Below are 22561 nucleotides of genomic sequence, written 5' to 3'. Positions count from 1 at the left end.
AAAAATGTTCTCAGTTGAACATGTGGTTGCTGACTATGTGGTGTTGACCTTGTGCAATGCTTGAACCTGGCAATCATTTAGGTCTTTGGAAGGAGGGGAGGAAGATGAACATTCCTTAGAATGCTTCCCTCTCACACACTGCATCTTCTCTTAATGTGTGCAGCCCTGATGTCTGACAGCCTTCACGGCCTCATACGTCTCCTTATGCATGCATTTTATTCCTAAACAGTACAGAGGACACATACTTTTCTGTGTCTTTTAACTAAATAGGGTGACTTTTTGCACACAGACCAAGATATTTGAAAATCAAGACGTGGTGCTCCATACTGGGGCAGATGGGTCATGAAACACAAGATTGGGGCTGCAGCTGGTGATGAACAGCCAAGAGTGATTTGAGTCATGACTGGGAGATGTCACTGGCAATGGACTTGAACCATCCCTATGGTTGGGCTAGGCATTCAGAACACTATTCACAAGTCAAAGGCATTTCCGTGGGTATATTATCTTATTCACTGCTGTTCTTTGATGGAAGTGTAATTCTCAACCACAGACGAGGAAGCAGAGGTTTAGAAAGCACAGCTGCACAGTGTACAAGTCACAGAGCCAGTCTGAGTAGGGCTGACACAGCCACTTCACTCTGGACATCAGACTGGATGCCATCTAACATCTTGTCCTAGATATGGACTTTGGGGACAGAGAGTCAGGATTCAAATCCCAGTTCTGATCTTTTCCAATTCTGTGACCTTAGCTGACATGGGCAAGCCTGGGGCAATTGTGAACCAAACTCACATCTACAAAGCACTTCATACTACGCTTTCTGTGCTGGCGTTTCCACACTGCATGTTGTCCCCATTTCCAAGTCACTGTTAGAAACCACATTTTGCAAATGAGGGCAGGAGCTTGAAAGAGACAGGAAAGGTGCTACTGCATGGGAAATGGAAAATAATTACCAGTTTACTTTCTCTTTTAACTCCAGAGCAGGTGTTTTGAACCATTCTGTTTTATAATATTGTTAGGGATGCTTTAGTAAGGGGTGAGCCTTTCCCCTTTAAAAAAAAAAAAAAAAAAAAAAAAAACCACCACCACAACAACAAAAACCAGTTCCTGCTCTTCCAGTCCCTGCCCCCCCCACCACCACCACCAAAGATTCAAGAATCGCAATTTATATAATTGTTTAATTTTTAAAAGCCAGATTATTGTTTTGGGCATAACCAAAATCCCTTCCACTCTTTTGAAATCGTCCTATGCAGGGGTTGTGGCCATGCATGAGAAACAGCAGGTGGTGCCAGATGACAGGTGGTGTGGGAGCCGTCCCCGGTGGGAGGCGCGAGCAGGCGAGCAGGCTGGCAGCTGCCGAGATCTTCTCGGAGCGCTGGCGCCTCCTCGCTCTCAGAAGCTCCGGATCCAGGCACGCGAGGGCTGCTTTTTCAGCGCCGCGAGCTCAGGCTGTGGAGGGAGGACTCCCGTTTGTCGTCCTCCTCCTCTACATATTGGCTTGACTCTGCTCTGACCCCCACCAGTGCTGCACAGTAAGTAGGTATTTGTTTTTGTTGCCCAGCCTCCTCTCAGCCCTTACCACCCTGTCGTCCCCACAACAACCCCGTTCTGTCTAATTACGTCCCACCCGCAGGACTGACAGGAGAAATTCAGTTGTGCTGGGCTTTTGAGGGTGGGGTGAAAGCAATGCTTGCCTTCAAAGGGAGCTGGAGAGAAATAAATGTGATTTGTTTATTTAGTTGGCAATCTTGCAATATGGGGGCTGCTAACTTTCCATGAAAAAAAAAAAAAGCCCTTGGCTATTGAGGAAATGGAGGTATTTCATGGCTGAATAACGAGATCGGGTTCAACACAGCCTCTTTCTGATTTAGAAACCCGGATCTCATGTACAATCTACATATTATGTAAAAAAAAAAAGGGGGGGTACAGTGAGAGATATTGAATGCATTTAATTGTGTTTTAGAGATCAGGGAAGAAAAGGCAAAATAGCAATGTGGGTGGTGAGGTAAAATGTATCCTACTGCAGGGGACCCAGAATAATGGAATTTCCTTTTGTGCAGAAAACAAGCCTGCCAGTGAGGTTCTGGGGATATGTTAGCCATGGTGTCTTGGTATTTTTTAAGCTCTTTTTTTTTTAAATGAAGGTCTGAGATTTTTTTTTTCTTTTTTTACTGCTTCCTAATTTGAGGGTTGGTGAACTCGGTGGACAGTTGGCACGCTCTGCTGGTTAATGAAGTTTCCCTGGACAATGGGAATCATGTCAGGAGATCTAGTGGGAGATTGATGGCTATCACCAGATTGGAGGCTGCTGGAGGGAGGCTGAAGTGAACTGTTTTCAGCCCCTCACATTCCTGCTATAACCAGAATCCTGCTGCTTGCCTTAGGTCTGGGAAAAAAGCAGAAGTATGGTGAAGCTGAACAGCAACCCTGGAGAGAAGGGGGCCAAGCCGCCTTCGGTGGAGGATGGCTTCCAGACGGTTCCTCTCATCACGCCCTTGGAGGTTAATCATTTACAGCTGTCTGCTCCTGAGAAGGTAATAGGTGATCTTCCTTCCCTTGTCCCCCAGTTTATCCCAACTCAAGATCCCAAGCAGCAAAAGATTTTACCTCTTCAAACTCTTTCGTTCTCCCAACCAATAAATAGGCTCCCTTCCTTATCCAGGATGAGATATCTCTTGTGGTATTGCAGATTTATGGTGTTTGTTCATATCTACATATACAGGCAAGCAAATTACTGTTTTCTTGTTAAGATTTTATTATGGCAGGTGAATACATATAAGTTTCTACATGGTGATGAAGAAAAAAAAGCCTGTCTTAATTTTCTTGAGGTGTTTCAGAAATGGATTGGTCTAGATAGAAGGCAGAGACCTGGACTCAGTCCCACAGCTCTCTGTTTGCACCTGCTAAGGTCGCCCCTGTACTAGGAGTTGGTTATAAAAAGATGAAGTTACAAAATCCTTCTTCAGATGAACACAGGGCATCCAGGGCATCGTGGTAAATACTGGACTCAGGCATCACAAAGGGTGGGGAGGGGCGGGGAGGGGAGTGGGAAGCCAGATAGGCGAGCTGCAGAAGAGAATATCCACATCAGAGTTTTGAAGGTGAGTAAAGCTTTAAGGTTTGGGGAGGGGAAAGGTATTTAAGGCAATGACGAAATGTACAGGGTGTGGGAGCTCCCGGGGACAGTGTGGCGTGGCTGCAGGAGGATGTCTGGGGAGGCGAGGCTGGGAAGCAGCCTCAGGCTGAATGCGCATCTCCTGACGGAAGAGCAGAGGTGGCAGTGGGATGTCATCCCACGGACATAGGTAGGAGAGTGTGTGTGAGGTCTACCAGAGAGTAGAACGCTTTAGCGGGTGAGCTGTTGCACGCTGTGAGAGGTTTGCAGGTAAATGACCCTGCCCCCCAGGCTGGAGATGGAACAATGGATCGTTCCATCTATTCGATTTTCTTCATTGGAATCTCCAGGAGGGCATTGTGCGTTTTAACCACTGGGCTCCATCCAATCAATGAAGAGGAACTGAATCCAGATAAAGAGCTGGCTGATTGACTGAGGCTGAGTCATTTGTTTTGAAAGCACAGAGGTTTTTGATAGAAGAATGTGTCAGGGTGGGTGGTAGAAATAAAGAGTTGTTGAGCTATCCTGAGAAACTAACAAAGCCTTTTAGAAAGAGCTTTGAACATGCAACGGCTGCTAAGGAAATGTGAAGAGAACTCGCCTCAGGCCCATCAGACACACTCAGTTTTTTACTTCATATTAGAAACACTGAACGATTTAGGAATTCTTGTTATTGAGGTCGCCCCCTGCCCAGAGCAATTCTGTCAGAATCTCTAGGATGAGACCCAGTCATCAGCATAAACGCAGTCTCCCCAGATGAACCCCATGTGTGGCCAAAGTCAAGCAGCTGTTTCAGACCTGTAACACACATGGGAGTCTGGGATTATGAACTCACATTATAAGCCATAGCTTGGGATGGTCCAAACACACGGAAAGACTAAATAGGAATGTTTGGACCTGAGTCCAGGCATCTGTGGAGGTTTCAAAGGAAAAGACATTGTCTTGAGGTTCCTCAAGTTAGTGGCCACATGTATGTGTCTGAGAGATGTATGACGAAAAGGGACAGTGGGGAGGCCACCTCCCCGCAACCTTCCACACAGTTACAGGCCATCTAGAGAATAGTGTGCCCTCTCTCCCTTTACTCTCCTAACTCCCTCAGAGAATTCTTTTCTCACACTGAGCAACCAGCCCACACATACCAGGAAGTCAGCCTAAGGCCAGAATAATCAGCTCTTGGTAGTGTGTGCCTAAAGATGCTGAGTCCCTGCAGAGGAACACCGAATAGTCCCTTTGGGGCTCCTAACAGACTCTTCCTAGCGGGTGGGTGTTAGGTTCCCCTTCTGTGGAACAAGGAAGCTCCTACCTCAGGTTGTCAGAACAAAATCAGATACGCCATCAGATGCCAAGTGGCACAAAGCCAAGAAAAAAAGAGTAATTAACATGTTCGAGTGCTTTATAAAATGCCAAGCACTGTCCCAAGCACACACACACACACACACACACACACACACACACACACACACACACACCCCACACTTTTTACTTCAGTCTTACACTAGTAAATAGACCCTAGTAAGGGAATAGCTATTTTGATCCAGTGTTTAAAGAGACTCAAACATAGACTGGTAATGTAACTTCTCAAAGCAAAGTTGGTAAAGCATCTGGATGTAGAACCTGGGTGGTGGTGGTCCAGAACCTTCCACTTCAGGAACAAGGAGTGAACTCGGTCTGTGAGTCCTCAGGTTTGATCTCTGTTTCTAACTCAGTCAGGAACCCACCATACAGATCAACCGTCTCTGAGGTCAGCATCTTCTCTGAGTGGGGGATTTTCTCAGTGGTTTTCTGTGCTGATACACAGATTGTGTTACTATTTGTTGCAGCTTTTGGGGGCAGGAGGTTAGACCTCATGTATCACACATAGGCAAGTGCTCTACCATTGAGCTGTATCTCCAGGGCAGATTTTATGGTCTTTACAAAAGCAAATACATTTCCCCCCACCCCCTACCCCCACTTCCCCACCCCCACCCCTCCACCCCCCACCCCACCCCCAGCAGCAGAACAAACGTGTTAAAGGTGAATTTCAATCCAGAGGCTGGTTTCTCTAAATGATAGCTATCATCACAGACTAGAAGAAACTTTTCAGCCTGCTTCAAATCCTTGGTTCTCCTTTTACTGGCATCCCCCTTTCTAAGCTCTGAGAAGTTTCTTCCTTCTGTCCTTCTGTCCTTCCTTCCTTTCTTTTTCTGTTCGTTCTTCCTTCCTCCTTTATTCGTTTTTGTTTTCATTTTGTTTTTTGAGACAGCATCTCTCTGTGTAGCCTTGGCTGTCCTGGAACTCACTATGTAGATTAGGTTGGCCTCAAATTCAAAGAGATCCCCTTGGCCTTGCCTCCCAAGTGCTGGGATTAAAAGGCTGAGCAACTGTGCTGGGCTCACTGACAAGTTCCTCAAACTACCTCAGACTCAGCCTCCTTATCTGTGATGTGGGAGTAGCAGTGGGATTCACAGGAGGCTATGAGAAAGGGGGTGATGGGAGCCCTTTGATTAGGTTCCCGTGGAACAGTGTTTGAAGTTAAGATCATATCAGGAAAATTACTGCGCCCTGTGTTAAATCATGATTTTCCCTTTGGAAACTCCAAGACATGAAGTGTGCTCGCAGTAACATGGAAAACCATCTTTCGATCTATCCACTGGACACTTTAGTATTGTGACATATAAGCATTAGAAACCCCTTTCAAGGGGGCTGGCAAGATGACTCAGTGCTTAAGAACAATTTCTGCTCTTGCAAAGGACTCGAGTTTGGGTCCCAGAACCCACATTAGGCAGCTTACAGTCGCCTGTATCTCCAGTCCCAGAGGGATCTGACACTCTCTTCTGGCCTCTATGGGTGTACAGACGCACACACCTGTGCACATCACACACACACACACACACACACACACACATGCATACACACCACAAAAGAAAGAAAGAAAGAAAGAAAGAAAGAAAGAAAGAAAGAAGGAAGGAAGGAAGGAAGGAAGGAAGGAAGGAAGGAAGGAAGGAAGAAAGGAAGGAAGAAAGAAAAAAGAGACTTTGACAGCCTAATGGGAAGGATGGATGATACCTTAGTCTATTTTCTTTCTTTTTTTCTAAATATTTTCATTATTCCTTGAGAATTTCATGCATGTACGAAATGTGTTTTGATCATACACCCCCATTTTCTTTTTTTTTTTTTTTCTTTTTTTTTGGTTTTTTCGAGGCAGGGTTTCGCTGTGTAGCTTTGCGCCTTTCCTGGAACTCACTTGGTAGTCCAGACTGGCCTCGAACTCACAGAGATCCGCCTGCCTCTGCCTCCCGAGTGCTGGGATTAAAGGTGTGCGCCACCACCGCCCAGCCCCATTTTCATTCCAGCTCCTCCCAGACCTCTCCAAGATGATTCCTCCCACCTCCACGCTCTCCTTTTCCTCTTTTTTAAAATAGCCCAGATTCCAATTGTGGTGTCCACATGCACATGGGTGGGAGACCATTCACTGAGGGCACAAGGAACCTACTAGTAGCCATGCCCACAAGGAAAAAATGACTCCCTCCTCCAGCAACCATCAACTGCCAGTCCCACTCAGCTGTGGATGGGGTTCATGAGCCTCTCTCTCATCCATGCTGGAATCTTGCTTAGTCTGTTTTCTGTTGTCATAACAGAAACCCAGGGCTAGATACTTTGTAAAGGAACGAGCTGCACCTAGTTTTCCAGACTGGAGGTCCAGAAAGCACAGTGCCAGCCATGGCTGGGTCCAGAACATGGCCAGGACATCATGCTGGGAGCATGTGGGAGAGAGAGAGCTCATTCATATGGTGAGATAGGAAGCAAGAGACTCACTTGGTTCTCTGAGGACTTAGCTGCTCTCCCAGAAGATCCACATTCAGTCCTTCTGAAGGGCAGTACCCCCAGTGACATTATTATCTTTCACTAGACCCCACCCCTTAAAGGTTCCAGATCTCTCAACATAGCTCTCGTGAGGACCCAGTTCCTGCACATGGTCCATGGGAAGACACTATATCCAAACTATGTCCAAACCATAGCAGTAGGCCTGTCTGAAGGCATACCCTGGGTCCCACAGGGCATTCCTGTCTGTTACTTAGTTCATCTTTCAGAAGCCCCATGGGGTAGATTTTAGTGTACACATTTCACCAATGAGGAAACCAAGGTCAGTGAAGGGACATATCTAAATACCACAGACAAGAAGTAGAATGCCAGGGTTGACACCCTCTAGAAGAATAGCCTTCCCCAAATGCCAACAAAGCACACACAGAAATCAAGGCTCAGGTCCACGGAGCAGCATATGTAAATATCACAGGCAAGGAGTAGAATGCAGGGTTGGAAGTCTAGTGTACCTGGCACCCCAACTTTCTCCTGCAATTGTCCATGCTCTCCAGGATACTGGCTCCACTCCACCCTCAGCATGTCCTTCTCAGGTGTGCTGGTTTGACAGGACAGTGTGCATCTTCCGAAGCCAAATTCCAACAGAAGGTCCCTTGGACATCTTCCCTGACCACCATCGAGCATAGGTTACAGCATTCACACTAAAAGCTGCTCATTCCTCTGTCCATTCACCCACCCAGAAAATCTGTGCTCAGCTAAGTGTACACGGTCACGAAAAGACAGGCAGCAGTGTGGCAGGAGAGGCTAAGAGATGGGGAGACAAGAGATGAGAATGAGGAGGTGAGCATCAGGTAGGCCCCAGCATGAGGAAGTTTAGTTCAGGACGACAGTGGGATCTGGAGTCCCATTCAATGAGATTTATGTGGGCCACCTACGGACAATGGACAGGGTCAGTCCCATGATGCCTCCTACGAAAGTTTCTCTTCACTTCCATTCATTCTTCTAGGGAACATTGGAACAGTTAACCCCAGTAGAGGTGGCCAGGCTCCCTGAAGGTACGGTGAAAAGAGAGGGGAAAGCAGAAGCAGGAGCCTGACCAGAAGCCACAGCTGTGGCCTGAAGCAACGGTGCTGTTGGGACCGGGACCGTGGGAATAGTAGTTAGGTGGATTCTCACTGAGACCTGGTGCCAAGGTGGCTTGAGGAGAATTGATTCTGCCTCTGCTGCATTTGGCCACTTAGCCTAAGGTCACTGACTGCTTGAACAGCTTTAGTCCTGCCACACAGCAGGAAGAAGGACATTTTCTTTAATAAGGCTCTCTCTTCTGTGTTTAAAAATGGCTTTCACTTCTTCACCAGATGTGTGGGGAAATAGACTCAAAACTAAACAGGCAAGTGTCCTCTGGGTTATGGGAAGAAGCTCCTGAGAAGCTGGTGTGGTGGTTTGAATGAGAATGGCCCCCATAGGCTCATATATTTGAATTCTTGACCCTCAGTTGGTGGAACTGTTTGGGAAAGATTAGGAGGTGTGGCCTTGTTGGAGGAGGTATGTCACTGGGGACCAGGCTTGTAAGTTTCAAAAACCCATGCCATTCCCAGTTAGTGCTCTCTCTCCCTCCCCCTCCCTCCCTCTCTCTCCTTCTTTCTCCCCCTCTCTCTCCTTTCCTCCCTCTCTTTTTCCCCCTCCCTCCCTCCCTGCTTGTGCATGAGGTATAAGCTCTCAGCTACTGCTCCAGTACCATGCCTGCCTACCTGCTGGCATGCTCGCCAACAAAATACAGTCACGGACTCACCCTCTGAAACTCTAAACCCCAATAAACTCTCTCTCTCTCTCTTCTATAAGTTACCTGGGTCGTGGTGTCTCTTCACAGTGCTAGAAAGGTAACTAAGACAACTGGGACACCCAATTCTCCTCTGGGACCTTCTCAGCATGAAGAAACAGGTGTCCTGTGAGGTTTTGACCCATGATTCCCACTTTGCAAATGCAGAAGTGGGTTTAAAGAATAGACCCAAAGCAAGCTGCAGCTGAACTCTGTACACAGATAACCTGGAGATGCCAGCAGGTGCATGGCAGGGCCATCGAAAGCAGGCCACAGACAGACACGCCCACCTCAGCAAAGCCCCAAGTCAGTCACGTGCTGTCAGTCACGCTGAGCCAGCTGCCGAGCTCCAGCCAAGCCCTTTTCCTTCCTGCTAATTGTTAAGTCTTCGTGAGTCTTGGGGATGGGTGGCTCATGTGTGTTTAGGAGGAGAGGAATAGAAAGATTCTGAGATCAATTATTGGCATCTGCCATGCTTCAAAGTTTGTGAAAGAATGGAACTCATGGTAGAGCATGTGCACTCCATAATCCTAGAGAGCTGGGTTCAAATCTTTGCCAAGCTGCTTGCCTGATGTGAGGCTTCACACGGGTTGTTCAGCCCCTCTGGGCTTCTGTTGCTGGGGCTGTAAGGTGGACACAATGTCCACCTAACAGCTTACTATCAGAGAAAAAATGTGAAAAGTATCTAACGGGCCTCGGGCATGACACAGAGACGGTCCATTGACCCAGTTTCCTTCCTTTCCTGGACATTGAGAATACGTCACCTAACGTGGTGTGTTAAGGAAGACTGTAAAAGAGAACTGTGAGCTTTGAGCACGAGGGCTGGTAGAAACGGGACTTACACAGGGCAGACCTGGAAGGACCCTGGGCAGAGGTGGGGACCCAGGGGCTGTGTGCCTTGCCCCAGCCTTCCTATCTTCCTTTTCTCCTTGAGAAAGGTCAGCCTCTCCCCAGGGAGCAGCTCCACCTGCCGCTCAGGACAGCCTCCCCAGCCCCCTGCTCTGCAGAGAGGCTCCCAGAGGCTTCTGAGCTTCCCCACACTGGGTGAAGCTCAGGCAGTGCCTGCAAATAGGTTACAAAAAGGTTTACTCAGTAAACATAAAGATTCTCTGTCATTTAAAAACACAGCAACTTTAAACAGCAACCAAAAATTTGATGATGCTCATGTTGGTAAGTTTTGGAAAAACAGTCTCAGTATCTCAGTACATGCTTTTTTGAATGTTAAATTGAGTGATTTAATCTTTTCCGTTCTTACTTTTTAAGTTAGCAGATAGAGGCAAGGGTCTCACTGTGACACTTCCATGCACACGTCTTCATATTTTGTTTTTATTCATTCCCTACTGTCCTCCCCCAGCCTGCCCCCTCCTCTGCTAACTCCCTCCCTCTGTAGTCTAAGACCTCTCTTCTGCTTTTTTTTAAATTTTATTTTATTTTTATTTTATGTTTTGCCTGCATATATTTCTGGGCACCATGGTGTGCCTGGTACCCATGGAGACCAGAAGCGGGTGTCAGGTCCCCTGGGACTGGAATTATAGACAGTTGTGAGCTGCCATGTGGGTGCTAGGAAATCAACCCCCAGTCCCCTGTTTTATTTTATTTATTTATTTGTTTGTTTGTTTGGTCTTTCAAGACAGGGTTTCTTTTTGTTCTGTTCTGTTTTGTTTTGTTTCGAGACAGGGTTTTTCTGTGTAACAGCTCTGGCTATCCTGGAACTCACTCTGTAGACCAGGCTGGCCTCGAACTTACAGAAATCCTCTTGCCTCTGCTGGAGAGTACTGGGGTTAAGGGTGTGCACCACCACTGCCCGGCTAACCCCAGTCCTCTTGAAGAGCAGCCAGTGCTCTTAACCACTGAGCCACCTCTCCAGTCCTCCCCTACCTCCCCCCCACCATCTGTTCTCTAGCTCCCCTCCCCCCACCCCTCCCCCCCTTAGATTCTTTCTTCCTGCTCCTAATACATTCTTGTTGGCTGCAGAACTTAATGCAGTCTTTCAGTGAACATTTGACATTGTTTATAAGGTTAAACTGACTGCATCACCTGGCTTTTGTGCTTCTTCTTGGTAGGAATGTATCCTATGAGCATAATTTCTTTTCAGTTATACAATGTCCTATGGATATTACCAAAATATGGGAATGATTTGGACTATTGAGGAGAAAGGGTTAGTTAACTGTATGCTGATATAAAATGGGAAACACTGAGCAACTATCATGAGGATGAGGCAGAGACACTTGGGGGAAAGAGGCAATTGTGGCTTGCTCCATGAGAACATATTCTAATGTGGTCTCACATATAAAAACGATGTGCATAAATTCTAGGCTCTTTTTTATGTTTCATTAGTTCTTAAAAACTGAACATATTTCTGGAGCAAAAAAAAAATGTGGTTTTAAAATTATGTGTGTGTGTTGGGAGGAGATGCACACATGAGTGCCATGCTCTCCAAGGCCAGAGGAAGGCACTGGATCCTCCGAAGCTGGAGTTACAGATACAGTGAAGCATCTGATATGGGTGCTGGGGACCAAACTCTGGGCCTCTGCAGGAACAGTAGATGCTCTCAAACACTTAGCAGTCTTTCTGGCCCCCAAAGTGTGATGTTTTGACACATGTGTACAGTATATCATAAAATACACACAATGGAATATTATTTAGCCACAAGAGATTAAAATCTTGTTGTTTTTGACAACCCGAACAGTCTTGGAGGAAACGGTATGTGTACTTTGATTGCTAAATGCTTAAGAAATGAGAGTGGGGTTGACGGGGGCATTTGAAGACTGCAGTCTGTGGTTTTCAGTTTTGTAACTTAGGTTTTTAAAAGGCACTCCCATTTCACCAAAGGGGAAGCAACGTGGGCAAGCTGGTGTGACTTCTTCTCTTCCACTCGGGTGAGTCTCTGTAGAGTGTTATTCAGCTGGGAGCTGAGGCATGATTTGAGGCAGTACTGGCCACACTTGCCTCATATTTTGTCTCTAAGAAAGCAAAGGCCTGGCAAAGAAAAGTGCCCTGGAAAGAGCCCAGACGTGCGTGGCAGCTTCATATTAGCCTTCTGTGTTTTGACTCATCGTACTGTGTGATGTGAGCCAAATGCCTCCCTTCTCTCAACTCCAGTCTCACAGTGTGAAATTGATGGGGCCCTGTAGACTGCCACTAGCTCTCTGGGCACTGGCATCTGGCCTGTGCCCTCCACCCTGTCTCAGCTTGCAGGATCCCAGGAGAGGATCTAACTCAGGGAGAACATGTGAGGTGAGGAGCAAGATCTGAGGGAGGACTCAGCCCCCCCATCTGGCCCTCTTCCGGCCTCCTTTCCTCTTGTAGCAGGTTTGTGGGGCCCTGGCAACATCCAATACACTCAGGGCCAGAATGTGTGAGGTGGCACCTGACTTGATTCAGCACTGCCTCTAGCAGCTACGTGAGGGGTGTGGTCTCAGCCCTCTCTGGGCCTCCATTTCTTCCGTCAAGTGCAGATGCTCACCTACCCCAGAGTTCATGAGACGGCTGAAGTTCAGAACCATAGGCTTTTGGCGCAGTGCCAAGCACCTAGTGCTACCTCGAAAAGGTGGTGTTGACTGGCAGCGTGGCACAGGCTTTTAATCCCCATCACTGAAGCTAAAATTCTGCGACTGGAAAATAGGAAGGCTAGCGATTATTTTAAGGGAGAGACTCAAGGACCAGAAGAGAAGATGAAATTTAAAGCAGCAGCCGGGCGGTGGTGGTGCACGCCTTTAATCCCAGCACTCAGGAGGCAGAGGCAGGCGGATCTCTGTGAGTTCAAGGCCAGCCTGGTCTACAGAGCAAGTTCCAGGACAGCCAGGGCTACACAGAGAAACCCTGTCTCGAAAAATCCAAAAAAAAAAAGAAAAAAAGAAAGAAAGAAAGAAAGAAAGAAAGAAAAGAAGAGAAAAAAGAAAAAGAAAAAAACAAAGACAGAAGAAAGGAAGAAAGAAAATTAAAGCAGCCCTCCTCAGTGGCATCCCCAGAGTGGAGAGTACCTGATGTGCCCGCAGCAGCCCTCCCCCTGCTGCAGGGATGAGCTGTGACTATTGTGAAGGTCTATTTTTGGCTCATGCAAGTTCGACTCATAAAAACACAATCTTGCCCCTTGTCAGCACTTCTGTGCCTTCGTTTATTGTTCCTGCCAATCCTGGGGACTCGCCATGTGGGGACTTCTTCATTATTGATAATTCAGGGAAGTAGTATTTTAAATTTTTATGATCTGCACTTTGAGCCATCTGAACCGCCATGGATGATCTGGCCTTGCTGGTGAGGTGGGGGCAGGGGGACAAGGCATCCTTTGGGAATGAATAATTTATCCCGTTTTCCCAGTGTCAGTTATATTAAATTATATTCCTCACATTAACAGCTTGAAGGGACAGGGGAGCACCAATGTGTCAACAGGAGAAAAAAACGAAGTGACTTTGTCTACACCCACAGTATTTAAAACACTGGAGCCTCATTTTTTAAATGTCTGTAAACCTTTTAATAATCGAAAGGCTAGGAAAATTGTGTTTTTCATTCCTCCCCACCCCCACCTCTACCCCACTTCTTTTTACAAACCAAGTTAAGGCAGTCAGGGCTCTGTCTCTCTCTGTTTAAATGGGGAGGAGGCGGACAGTTATCCTTTCTTTCCAAAATACCTCTCTCTCTCTCTCTCTCTCTCTCTCTCTCTCCCATCCTCCCTCCCTTCTTCCCTCCATTCCTCCGCCAAGACAGAGGGAACAGTTTCTGGTTCCACTCCACAGGAGCAAAGCGCCAGGCTTCTTGGTGCCACCCCGACAGCAGCCCAAATCCTGTAACTTCGGAGGTGGGGCTTTCCAGTTCTGACCCCACCACAGCTTCTTCCCTTTAGCTGGGCTCTCCTCCAGCACTGAACACCCAGAAGGCTACCTGGTTGTTAACCATCCTTCTTCAGCTCCTCATGCCCTTAGGGCTGCCTCTCTAAGGTGCTTAGAGTGACCTTCTCAGCCTCTGCCTGTCCCTCCAACTTCATCTCTGTCACTCCCCTTGTGACCCTGTTCTCCAGACACTCAGAGATTCCTCTCTGGTGTTCTGCCAGGTGTCAGCCTCCTGGGCGTCCTTGCCAGTACTCCTCCCTCCATCTAGAGATCATTTCTTCGAGTCTAGGGGGGCGGAAATGAAAGCAAAGAAACACGTCTGAAGCCAAATTTAGGGAGAGGTAAAGGGGGTGCAAGGAAGTATAACTCGATAACTGTGTTCATTTGAGGATGTTTTGGACAGATGGCAGCTAGAACAAATGAATTGATGGAATGGATTTGGGAACAGAAGGGAAGGAATGGGCCATAGAGAGTCCTGCATTTGATCTGAAATAAACAACGATGTTGTCTTGGTTAGAGGTTCCATTGCTGTGATGGAACACCGTGACCAAAAACAACTTGGGCGGGAGAGGGTTTATTGTATCTTATAGCTTATGGTCCCTTATTCAGGGAAGTTAGGACAGGAACTCACCATAGAAACTGATGTAGAGGCCATGGAGGAGTGCTGATTTCTTGCTTGCTCTTCATGGCTTGCTCAGCCTCTTTTCTTATAGCATTAGGACCGCATGCTTCATGTTGGCACCATCCACAGGGAGCTGGACCCTCCCACATTAGTCATTAATCAAGAAAATGCCCCCACAGGCCAGTCTGGTGGGAGCATCTTCTCAATTAAGTTCCCTCTTCCCAAATGACCTAGCTTGTGTCGAATTGAAGTAAAACTGGCCAGCACAGTATGAATAATGCTATTTTCAAGGCCAGATTCTATAGGCACCAGAGTGCAGGGTAGAGAAGAAAGGTGAAGCAGTGCCCTGCAGCTTGAATGTGGTCATGGTAAATGTGGGTGTGCGGATCCGAGAGAAAGCATCCTACCTGCTGAGCGAGTCTCAGTGAGCTGAGCAGAGGTGTCACTGAGAGTCATAAAAACGGAAGATGCACACCATGATGGCATGAGAGGGGACACACAGGCCTGGGCACATGCAAGGACCGAGAATGGCAAAGAACTTGCTCTGCAAAGTCCCAATGTCATCCTAGAATGAAGAGGCTGGATGGAAGGGAAGAGGCCAGAGGCTGAAAGCTGAGGAGGGCTGATCAGAGCAGACCAAGGGAGCAGAAAGTCTCGAGTAGAAGCGAGACAGCAGGCCCGTGGCACTTAATAGGACTGCTTCCAGAATAAACGGTCTGGTCGGAAGACATCCTAAGTCAGAAGTGCATCCACCCCGTGTAGCATCCTGTGTGGCCTAGCTTAGCAGCACAGTGCTCTGTGGCATTCTTTCTTCACGCTGGTGACACCGGCCTCTGGTCGCACCAGCCAAAAGATCTAGCCTGGGAAAGACCAGAATGCAAACTTGCAATTCAGTTTCCATTGACTATGTATAAAGCTGATGACTCCTGAGTGGAACCATGGTACGCCGGAGAACTGCGGACTCAGGATGGGGGTGGCACACTGGCTACTTACTCCGGGCAGAAGGGCCTAGCCGGACTTGGGGCTCTAAGGTAATCTCTTGTGGTGACCTTGAATACTCTACAGCAACCTTGGAGAAAGGAACAGGTGAGGGATGCTTGCCTACTATCCCTTGGCCAGTCCCTGAAGCTGACATAAAATAAACTTGTTTTCATTAGAAAAATTACCCGGGGCACGTGGAGCATTTCATCAGCATTTAGAGAAGAACAAGATGTCAATGACAGGCTCTGGCCCCGACACTGCCCAGCTCTGCACCTCCAAGGGAGATATGTGCATAGTTAAAATATATGTCTTCTATAGTGGTCAAGTTAATTACATGTTAGGTCCACGCTTAGGTGAAGACATCTGTGAAATCCCAGTGTCTAAAAAGCCTGCTGGGATCTGATTTCTTGTGTTTAATGTGGTCTCTGTGGGACGCACCATGGACTTGTGATGTTGCCCTGCAGCGCTCCCGTCCTAACAGCTGCAGGGCATTCATCCTCCTGTTGGACATGTTTGGCATGTTCCTAGTTTGGGGCCACTGTGAATGAGTCTTCTCTGGACCCTCTTGGTTATCTTTCATTGGCTCTTTTATGCTTTTTCAGCTGACCTGTGGATCCATGTACATCTAGTTAGTGTTTGGTCATCTCACAGAAGTCTGAAAACTCTTGTTCATTTTTGTGGGTTTTCTTGGAACGCATTTGTATCAAACATAAAACTTTTAGTCTCGAACATCAGAAAACCCACACACCAAATTGGATTAAAGCCTGAAAAGGACGTATTTTTCCCTTTAACTGCAGAGTTCAGTATGGGTCCAGCTTTGAACAAAGTATGGTCCACGGAATGGGATGTTCTCAGGCCTGTCTCCACTCCCTGGCTGCATCTGTCTTCATGTGCTGCCCTTGTTCTCCTCCTGGTTGTTCTTGGAGTAGCAACAATTGCTACCTCAGTGCTAGAGCTTAAGTCCCTACTGCATCATGCAAGGAAAAACACCACCTCTGAGAATGCATGGAAACCAAGGGTGCTTTTTCCCACAAGGCCATAGTCAGTGCTACCTTGTACCAAATGCGTCCCAACCAAGTGACATGCTGATGATGTTAAGATTCCCTGGTTGGTTGGATCTAACTAGAGACCATCGTGGTCATTAAGTGGGGAGATGACACTCCACCAGACCACAAGTAGGGCAGGGTGAGTGAGCTCCTGAGAGGAACCAGGGAGCTTCTGTCTCAGGAAGGAAAGAGAAACTAGAGAAGCAACCTCAAAGTGCTCAACCTGACAGCGGAATATAGGTCCTTTCTCATTTACAGCAAATGACAAAAAGGGTTTTACGCTTTATCAGGGGCTCTGGGAAGGACGTTTATAACACAGAGAGGCAAGAAGAAGGACTCAAAGCAAATGCTCCCTCACCTCTGGCATCCCAGGGAAAGCCTAGTCTAGGCTGATAGCCTCGAGGGTAGATGGGATGGGACTAAGCCAGTAGGTGAGGAGTGGGTCCGGGCATGTGAGAAGGTGAACTAAGCTTCCCGCAGCTGCTGCCTTGAGCCAAAGCAAATTCATCACCCAAGAGTTTTTCTAAGTTAGTCTTAGCATAGCCAGGTGGTAGCTGGCCCATTCTCATCTGTCGCCGGATCCTCATCCAAGCTCACTTGAGCTGTGGATGAATTCCGTTCCTCGTGGTTGCAGGACTGAAATTCTTGTTTTTCTTGTCGGCTGTCAGTGCAGGCTTGCCCTCCGGTCCTGGCTGCGTGGCCCTGTCACAGCATGTTAGGGTCTCTTGTCAAGGCCAGTAGATGGTCTTTTCCCCTTCTCCAGGGTTTTATGACATTGCTCAATCATGGGAGGGGCCTCTGTGAAGCAGTGTGTAAAAAGAACCTGAAAACAGAACCGCACGAGCACCCTCACACCCCACCCCCACCCACCGCCCAGCAGAACAGGAAAACCCCATCTATGAAGGTACCGGGCTCAGGCTGCTATCAGGAGTAGGGAGGAGCTCAGTGCTCTGTGGAGTGGCACCAACACCCCCCCCCCCCCCCCCGGAACAGTAACAGGTACTCTGTTGAGTATAAGACAGGGAAAGCACAGCGGGTTGTGGGGATGGCCAGGGGTCTGTAGCTTCGGGTGGGACCTTACAGCTCAGCCAGTTTCTGTGTTGTTCACGGTGCCTTAACACTTGGCAATAATTACAAATTATTCGTCAGGTTTCTTTTTCTCCTACTCAGCCCACGAAGTGGGGTGGAGCTCCATAAATGCCCTGTGAGGTGGGCAGTACATCTTTGTAAAATATGCTGCCAAAATTGTCAGATTTCAGTGAAATGGGATGATGCAATGGGCTGAACAAATGCCTTCATTTTCCTCGTGCAAATCCCCAAATTTTATTACAACTAAGAATATGCGCAAAGGATTAACCAGTAGGTTATTAATCATGACTTGTTTCTATAACCCAGACTATGGAAATGGCCTAAACATTGACCAACTGAAGATCGGTGGCAGATAAACTTTAGAGTCAGCTGGACCTTAGTGTAAATTCCAGTGTTGTCAGGGCAATGTCTTCATGACCTTAGGCAAGTTAGTAACCTTCTAACTACAATTTCCTCATTTATAAAACAAAGCAATTCCTATCTTGTAATCTATCCTATTTGAATTACTAGATAAAATATCCTATCAAATCATTACTAGGAGGATAAGGTATAATGAATGTGTAGTGTCTCTGTGTGCAATTGAAAAAAGTAAATAAATAACTTTTAATTTAAAAAAAAGTCATCTGTAGAGCCAGTGAGATGGCTCAGCAGATAAAGGCACCTGCCGCCAAAACCTGAGTTCAGTCCCCAGGACTTACATGGTGTGGGGAGAGCTCTGACTCCTGCTAGTTGTCCCCTGACCTCCACAAAATGTCACTGCCTGGACATGACCTCCCCAAATAAACATAATTAAAAACTTGTAAATATCAGCTGCAGTGTACATGTATAGTGAAGCACACCACATCAAAAGAAGATGCCATGTTCAGGGCACGGCAAAGCCATTCAAACGTGATTCCACAGCACCTGCAGCCACCTGCCCTGGGCCTGTCAACAGCCAATCACGGATCAAGGAGGATCTCACAGCGGCCTTTACTACTGGCTGCTGAACTATCGGTGACTGGTGGATTCTGGGAACGGGACAGCCATCATCTTCAGTTGTGGATCCAACAGTGAGCCCTCCAGAATCCAAGGGCCAGTCCCAAGCCCGTGGCCACACACATGGTCCTGGTTAAAATAAGTGGTGACAGAACAAAAGACGTGAATAGGGGGAAGGGACCATGACAGGGTCATGCAAAAGGGAGGGAGAAAGACAAGGCAGAATATGCTACATTCATTTATGGAATTGTCAAAGAACACGTTTAGTCAAGACGGAGAAGACGAAAAGGCAAGATGAAAGGTTGAGTGTTACTGAGTGGTAGAGCGCTTGCTGAGCATCTGTTTGACTCTGAGTTACAGCCCTAATACACACACACACACACACACACACACACACACACACACACACACACACACACACATTTGTTTATACTGGCAAGTGGAAAACCGGAAGAGAACATTGAATTGCCTAATAAAGGTGGCCTATAAACCCCGTGATCTACGACTCCCCTTTGTCAAAGCAGGGTATGCATGTCCATGGACAGCAATACCCACAATGCGCACAAACATCTGGAGAGGTATAATCAACATCTTCACTGTGCTTGCTGGGATGGGATTTTGGGGGTCATTTGAATGTTTTTTTTGTGTGCTTGGAAGGGGCTCATCATCCCTGCTGTCTGTGAGATGGGGAGCAAGTTCTGGTGGCCAGAGGGAAGGAGGGAGGGAGGGAGAGAGAAGCGCCTGTCTCTGTGCTGACATTGGCCCATCTCCGCAGGTTATCGTGAAGACAAGAACAGAGTACCAGCCGGAACAGAGGACCAAAGGGAAGTTCCGGGTGCCGAAGATTGCCGAATTTACGGTCAGTTCCTCAGCAGGGTGACAAGAAGGGGGAAAGGTGACCTTTGCTGGTGGCACAGGGACATTGTTGGGGAGGAAAGCGGTCCAGGCCCTTTCAGGAGGGACTCTGGAAGTCACATGGCTCTGTTATTGAGGTTCATCACAGGACAGGAGTTCCTCCCAGGCTCCTGGGTTCCGACAGATTTGATGACTGAGAAAGGCTGTCTACAGACTCTCTTTCTTTCTTGCCCTCTTCCTGGGTTTTCATCACAATCTTCAGGAGATGTGACGGGAACGTGTGAGGAAAGGCAAATTATAGTCAGAGGCTTTGGCCATACCGCACAGAAAGCAGAGGGAAAGAGAAGCTGATAGATACAAAGCAGTGGGTGGGGTTGTTGTTGTTGGGGGGGTGGAGTCACTAGGACTGGGCGGAGCTGCAAACATGCTGTGTGCAGGTGACAGAGGAAGCTGAGGTTAGTGCCTGGGATGTTGCTCGGGGACTGACAGGAAGGGGAATCCAGCACTCAGCAGGAACGAGGGTGCTGGGGACTGAGAGAGCATGGCTTGTGAAAGGCCCTGGGGCTGCAGGAATATTTACAGCAATAGGAACAAGGGCGGTGAGGCTGTGCTCTAGGAAAGGGAAGGGAGAAAAGAGGTAAATCAGATGTGGGTGGGATGCAGACAGTCTCAGCTCTCGTGCGCGGACCATGCGCATGAACCTTAGGTTGTATGTTGAAAGCTGTAGGAAGCCTCTGGAGGACTGTAGGTAGAGGAGAGATGTGACTGGATTTGGGTCTTAGAAACATTGCGTCATCTTTCACATAATGATGTGTGGTGGGCAAGAATTTAAATGGGAGACTGTTAGGCTACTATAATTGTCCAAGTAAAAATCAACAAGGATAGTAATTGGGTAGCAGAGAAAGCAGACCCCAAGGTCGGAAGTGAACCTGCCCTTGGTCGTGTGGGGACTGGAGTGGGTTTCTTTCTGCCTTTCATAATCTCGCTTTACACTAAATCTCTGAGTGGCTGCGTGTGTGAGCCTGGATGCTGGCTCCCTGGCAGAGGCGGGACTGTTCGTATACTGTCACCTTAGCTTCCGCTGTGCAGTGTGGACCCAGTGGATGTGGGACTGGCTCCTGCTGTGTGTAGCTGCCTGCAGGAATGAGCACAGAGGTCTGACAGGGAAGCAAGGATCAGTGAGGATACGGACATATCTGGCCTTGGCTCGAAGTTGACTTGTCCTGGGAGCAGAGTTCACAACAAGAATGCCCAGAGTCACACATAAGAATATTTACAGTAGAGCTGTATATAAAATCAAACTATTAGATGAGGTTAGACCTTCTACCTTCCTCTTGATTCCATAAATTAAACCACATCTCTATAATAGACTATTTTACAAATTCTCAAAGTTTACTTTGGCAAAATGGCTCAGCAGGTGACAGGCATGGAGACCTAAGTTCGATTCTTAGTACCCACATAAAGGAGAGACGGCCAACTCCATAGAGTTGGCCCCTGATCGCACACGCTTGCCTTGGTGCAGAGAGAGACAGACAGACAGACACAGAGACAGACAAACAAAGGAGAACGGTGGCTCAGAGAAATGATCCAATCTGCTGGCCCAACTCCCCAGTGTCAAAGCCAGTGTCCGAGCTGGGCCTGTTTGGCCTTTCTGTCCAGCCGTGCGCCGGCAGTTGATACTGTCAGATAGAGCAGAAATGAGTCAGCTAAGAGAATGGACGAGCATGGCTCTACCGGGGTCCAGGCCTGTGGAAGGCCCCTCACGCAGTGTGGCCCGGTTGGCGGGTCAGTGCTGGAAGAAGAGGCTTGTGGGCTCCCTAGCAGCCCTTTGTGAGCCCTGACTGTCAGGTGTAGGTGGGGACAAGCCCTGCCTTTAGGAACAAAAGGGGTGGGGGTAGGGGTGAAGCAAATTCTCATTTGCTTATGTAAAGCTTGAAGTGTTAATTAGTCTGGTTTGCAGCTTTCTTCAGAGAGCTTCCTCTGGGCTTTGTAGAGGATGCATCTGCTGGCTGGAGGGTAGGGCAGGAGGAGGGTGAGGAGGCTGTGTGGTAATTAAGAAGAGTCTGAGGGTCTTCCATGAGTCAGCTCACTGGGGCTCAGGGATCCAGCAAGGCTGCTGTGGGAGCAAAATCATGAAACTTAGTTTTGCCTGGGAAAGGAGAACTGGACCCGAGGGGTACCTTCCAAGCAGGCAAGAGGCTGGGAAGATGTTCTGAGCCTGGAGCCATGGTGGGTGGAGGGGGTGGCCTTGCATCCTTTAGGTGTGTCTGGAGCTATGGATGGAGACTTCATCTGGAGAAACAGAGCATCATTTACAGATAGCCTTGGAGAGCATGGTGCTGACAAACATGGCTGCCCACCCCCACCCCACCCCATGCACTCTGTTTTTCTAACTCTGAAGAGGTTCTTGCAGTCATTGCAAGAGGCTTGACGAGTGTCCTCAGGCTAACACGAACAAATCCTTCCTTCCTGAGCCTTGGGAGCTGGGGATGCTGCTAAACTGCCTTTGCTACAGAGTGTAATGATGTTCTAGAAAGTTCTGATACTGTGACCCTGGTGCCGCTGTGGAAAGCGCTGGTGTACGGATGGACTGGTACTTTGGAGGAGCTGGTGCTGTTGAAGTTTATTGCATTGAAGAATGGGTATCCCAGATGTGGTGTTCTGGGCGGCCCTGGTGCTGGGAGCATGGAGGCATCTGATGCCTATAGGGCAGTGGTTGCATGAAGGAGTTTGGTGCTATTGGAGGTGCTGGTGGCACGGAAGGTAGTGGCACTTTGGAAGGACTGGAGTTCAAGAGGAAGGTCCTGGTGGTGAAGAGGGTCCTGGGCTATGAGATGATGACTCGTGGAGGGCACTGTGCTGTCCAAGGCTTCTGGTGTCACGGAAAACGTAGTATGGAGATATGGATGCTACTGAAGGTCCTCCTGCTATGGAAGATTCTGGTACTGTGGAAGTGGCAGCGCCTTAGAAGGTACTGTTGCAACAGGAAGTCTTGGTGCTAAGGGAAGTAGTGATCTTGAAGAAGAGACTGGTGCTGTGGGATGTGTTGGTGCCAAGAAGGATGCTGGCCCTATCAATAGTGCTGGCGCTAAGGACGGCACTGTTGCTATGGAAGGCTCTGGTGCTACAAAGGGCATTGGTGCCATGAACAGTGCTGGCACTGTGGGCAGTCGTGGTGCCATGGAAGGTCATTGCTCTATGGAGGGCACCAGTGGTGTGGAGGGTGCTCGTGCCTTGCGGGGACAAGTCCTGTAGAAGCACCAGGAGCACGGGCAGTGCCGTGCTATGGGAGGGACCCGTGTGCCAAGCCTGCTTGTCCCAGGACTAGTCCACTAGTGGGACAGTTGTGTTTGGGAACCATTGTGATATGAGGATGAGGGACAGGGCTAGTCCATTAGTGGGACAGTTGTGTTTGGGAACCATTGTGATATGAGGATG

At 48.1% G+C, this 22561-nt stretch overlaps 1 protein-coding gene across 2 annotated transcripts in view; it reads left to right on the top strand.

The window, feature by feature from the left end:
• The first annotated feature begins 1345 nt into the window (after nt 1–1345).
• The window catches only part of Nsg2 (neuronal vesicle trafficking associated 2), a 58853-nt gene continuing 37637 nt past the window's right edge, over nt 1346–22561 (top strand). Inside the window, exons 1-3 of one of the 2 annotated variants that reach the window (XM_052758899.1) lie at nt 1346–1529; nt 2382–2531; nt 19044–19127. In XM_052758899.1, coding sequence (XP_052614859.1) covers nt 2403–2531; nt 19044–19127 — 213 coding nt within the window. In that variant the 5' untranslated portion in view covers nt 1346–1529; nt 2382–2402. Of the gene's footprint in view, nt 1534–2381; nt 2532–19043; nt 19128–22561 lie in introns of both variants that reach the window. The other variant, XM_052758900.1, reaches the window with a different exon arrangement.

The sequence above is a fragment of the Peromyscus californicus genome, unplaced genomic scaffold, assembly GCF_007827085.1.
Source record: "Peromyscus californicus insignis strain IS unplaced genomic scaffold, ASM782708v3 Scaffold_3__1_contigs__length_106647218, whole genome shotgun sequence".
NCBI classification, from domain to species: domain Eukaryota; kingdom Metazoa; phylum Chordata; class Mammalia; order Rodentia; family Cricetidae; genus Peromyscus; species Peromyscus californicus.
The sequence above is the reverse complement of the archived record's forward strand: the minus strand, read 5'-3'. Positions and strand labels throughout refer to the sequence as shown.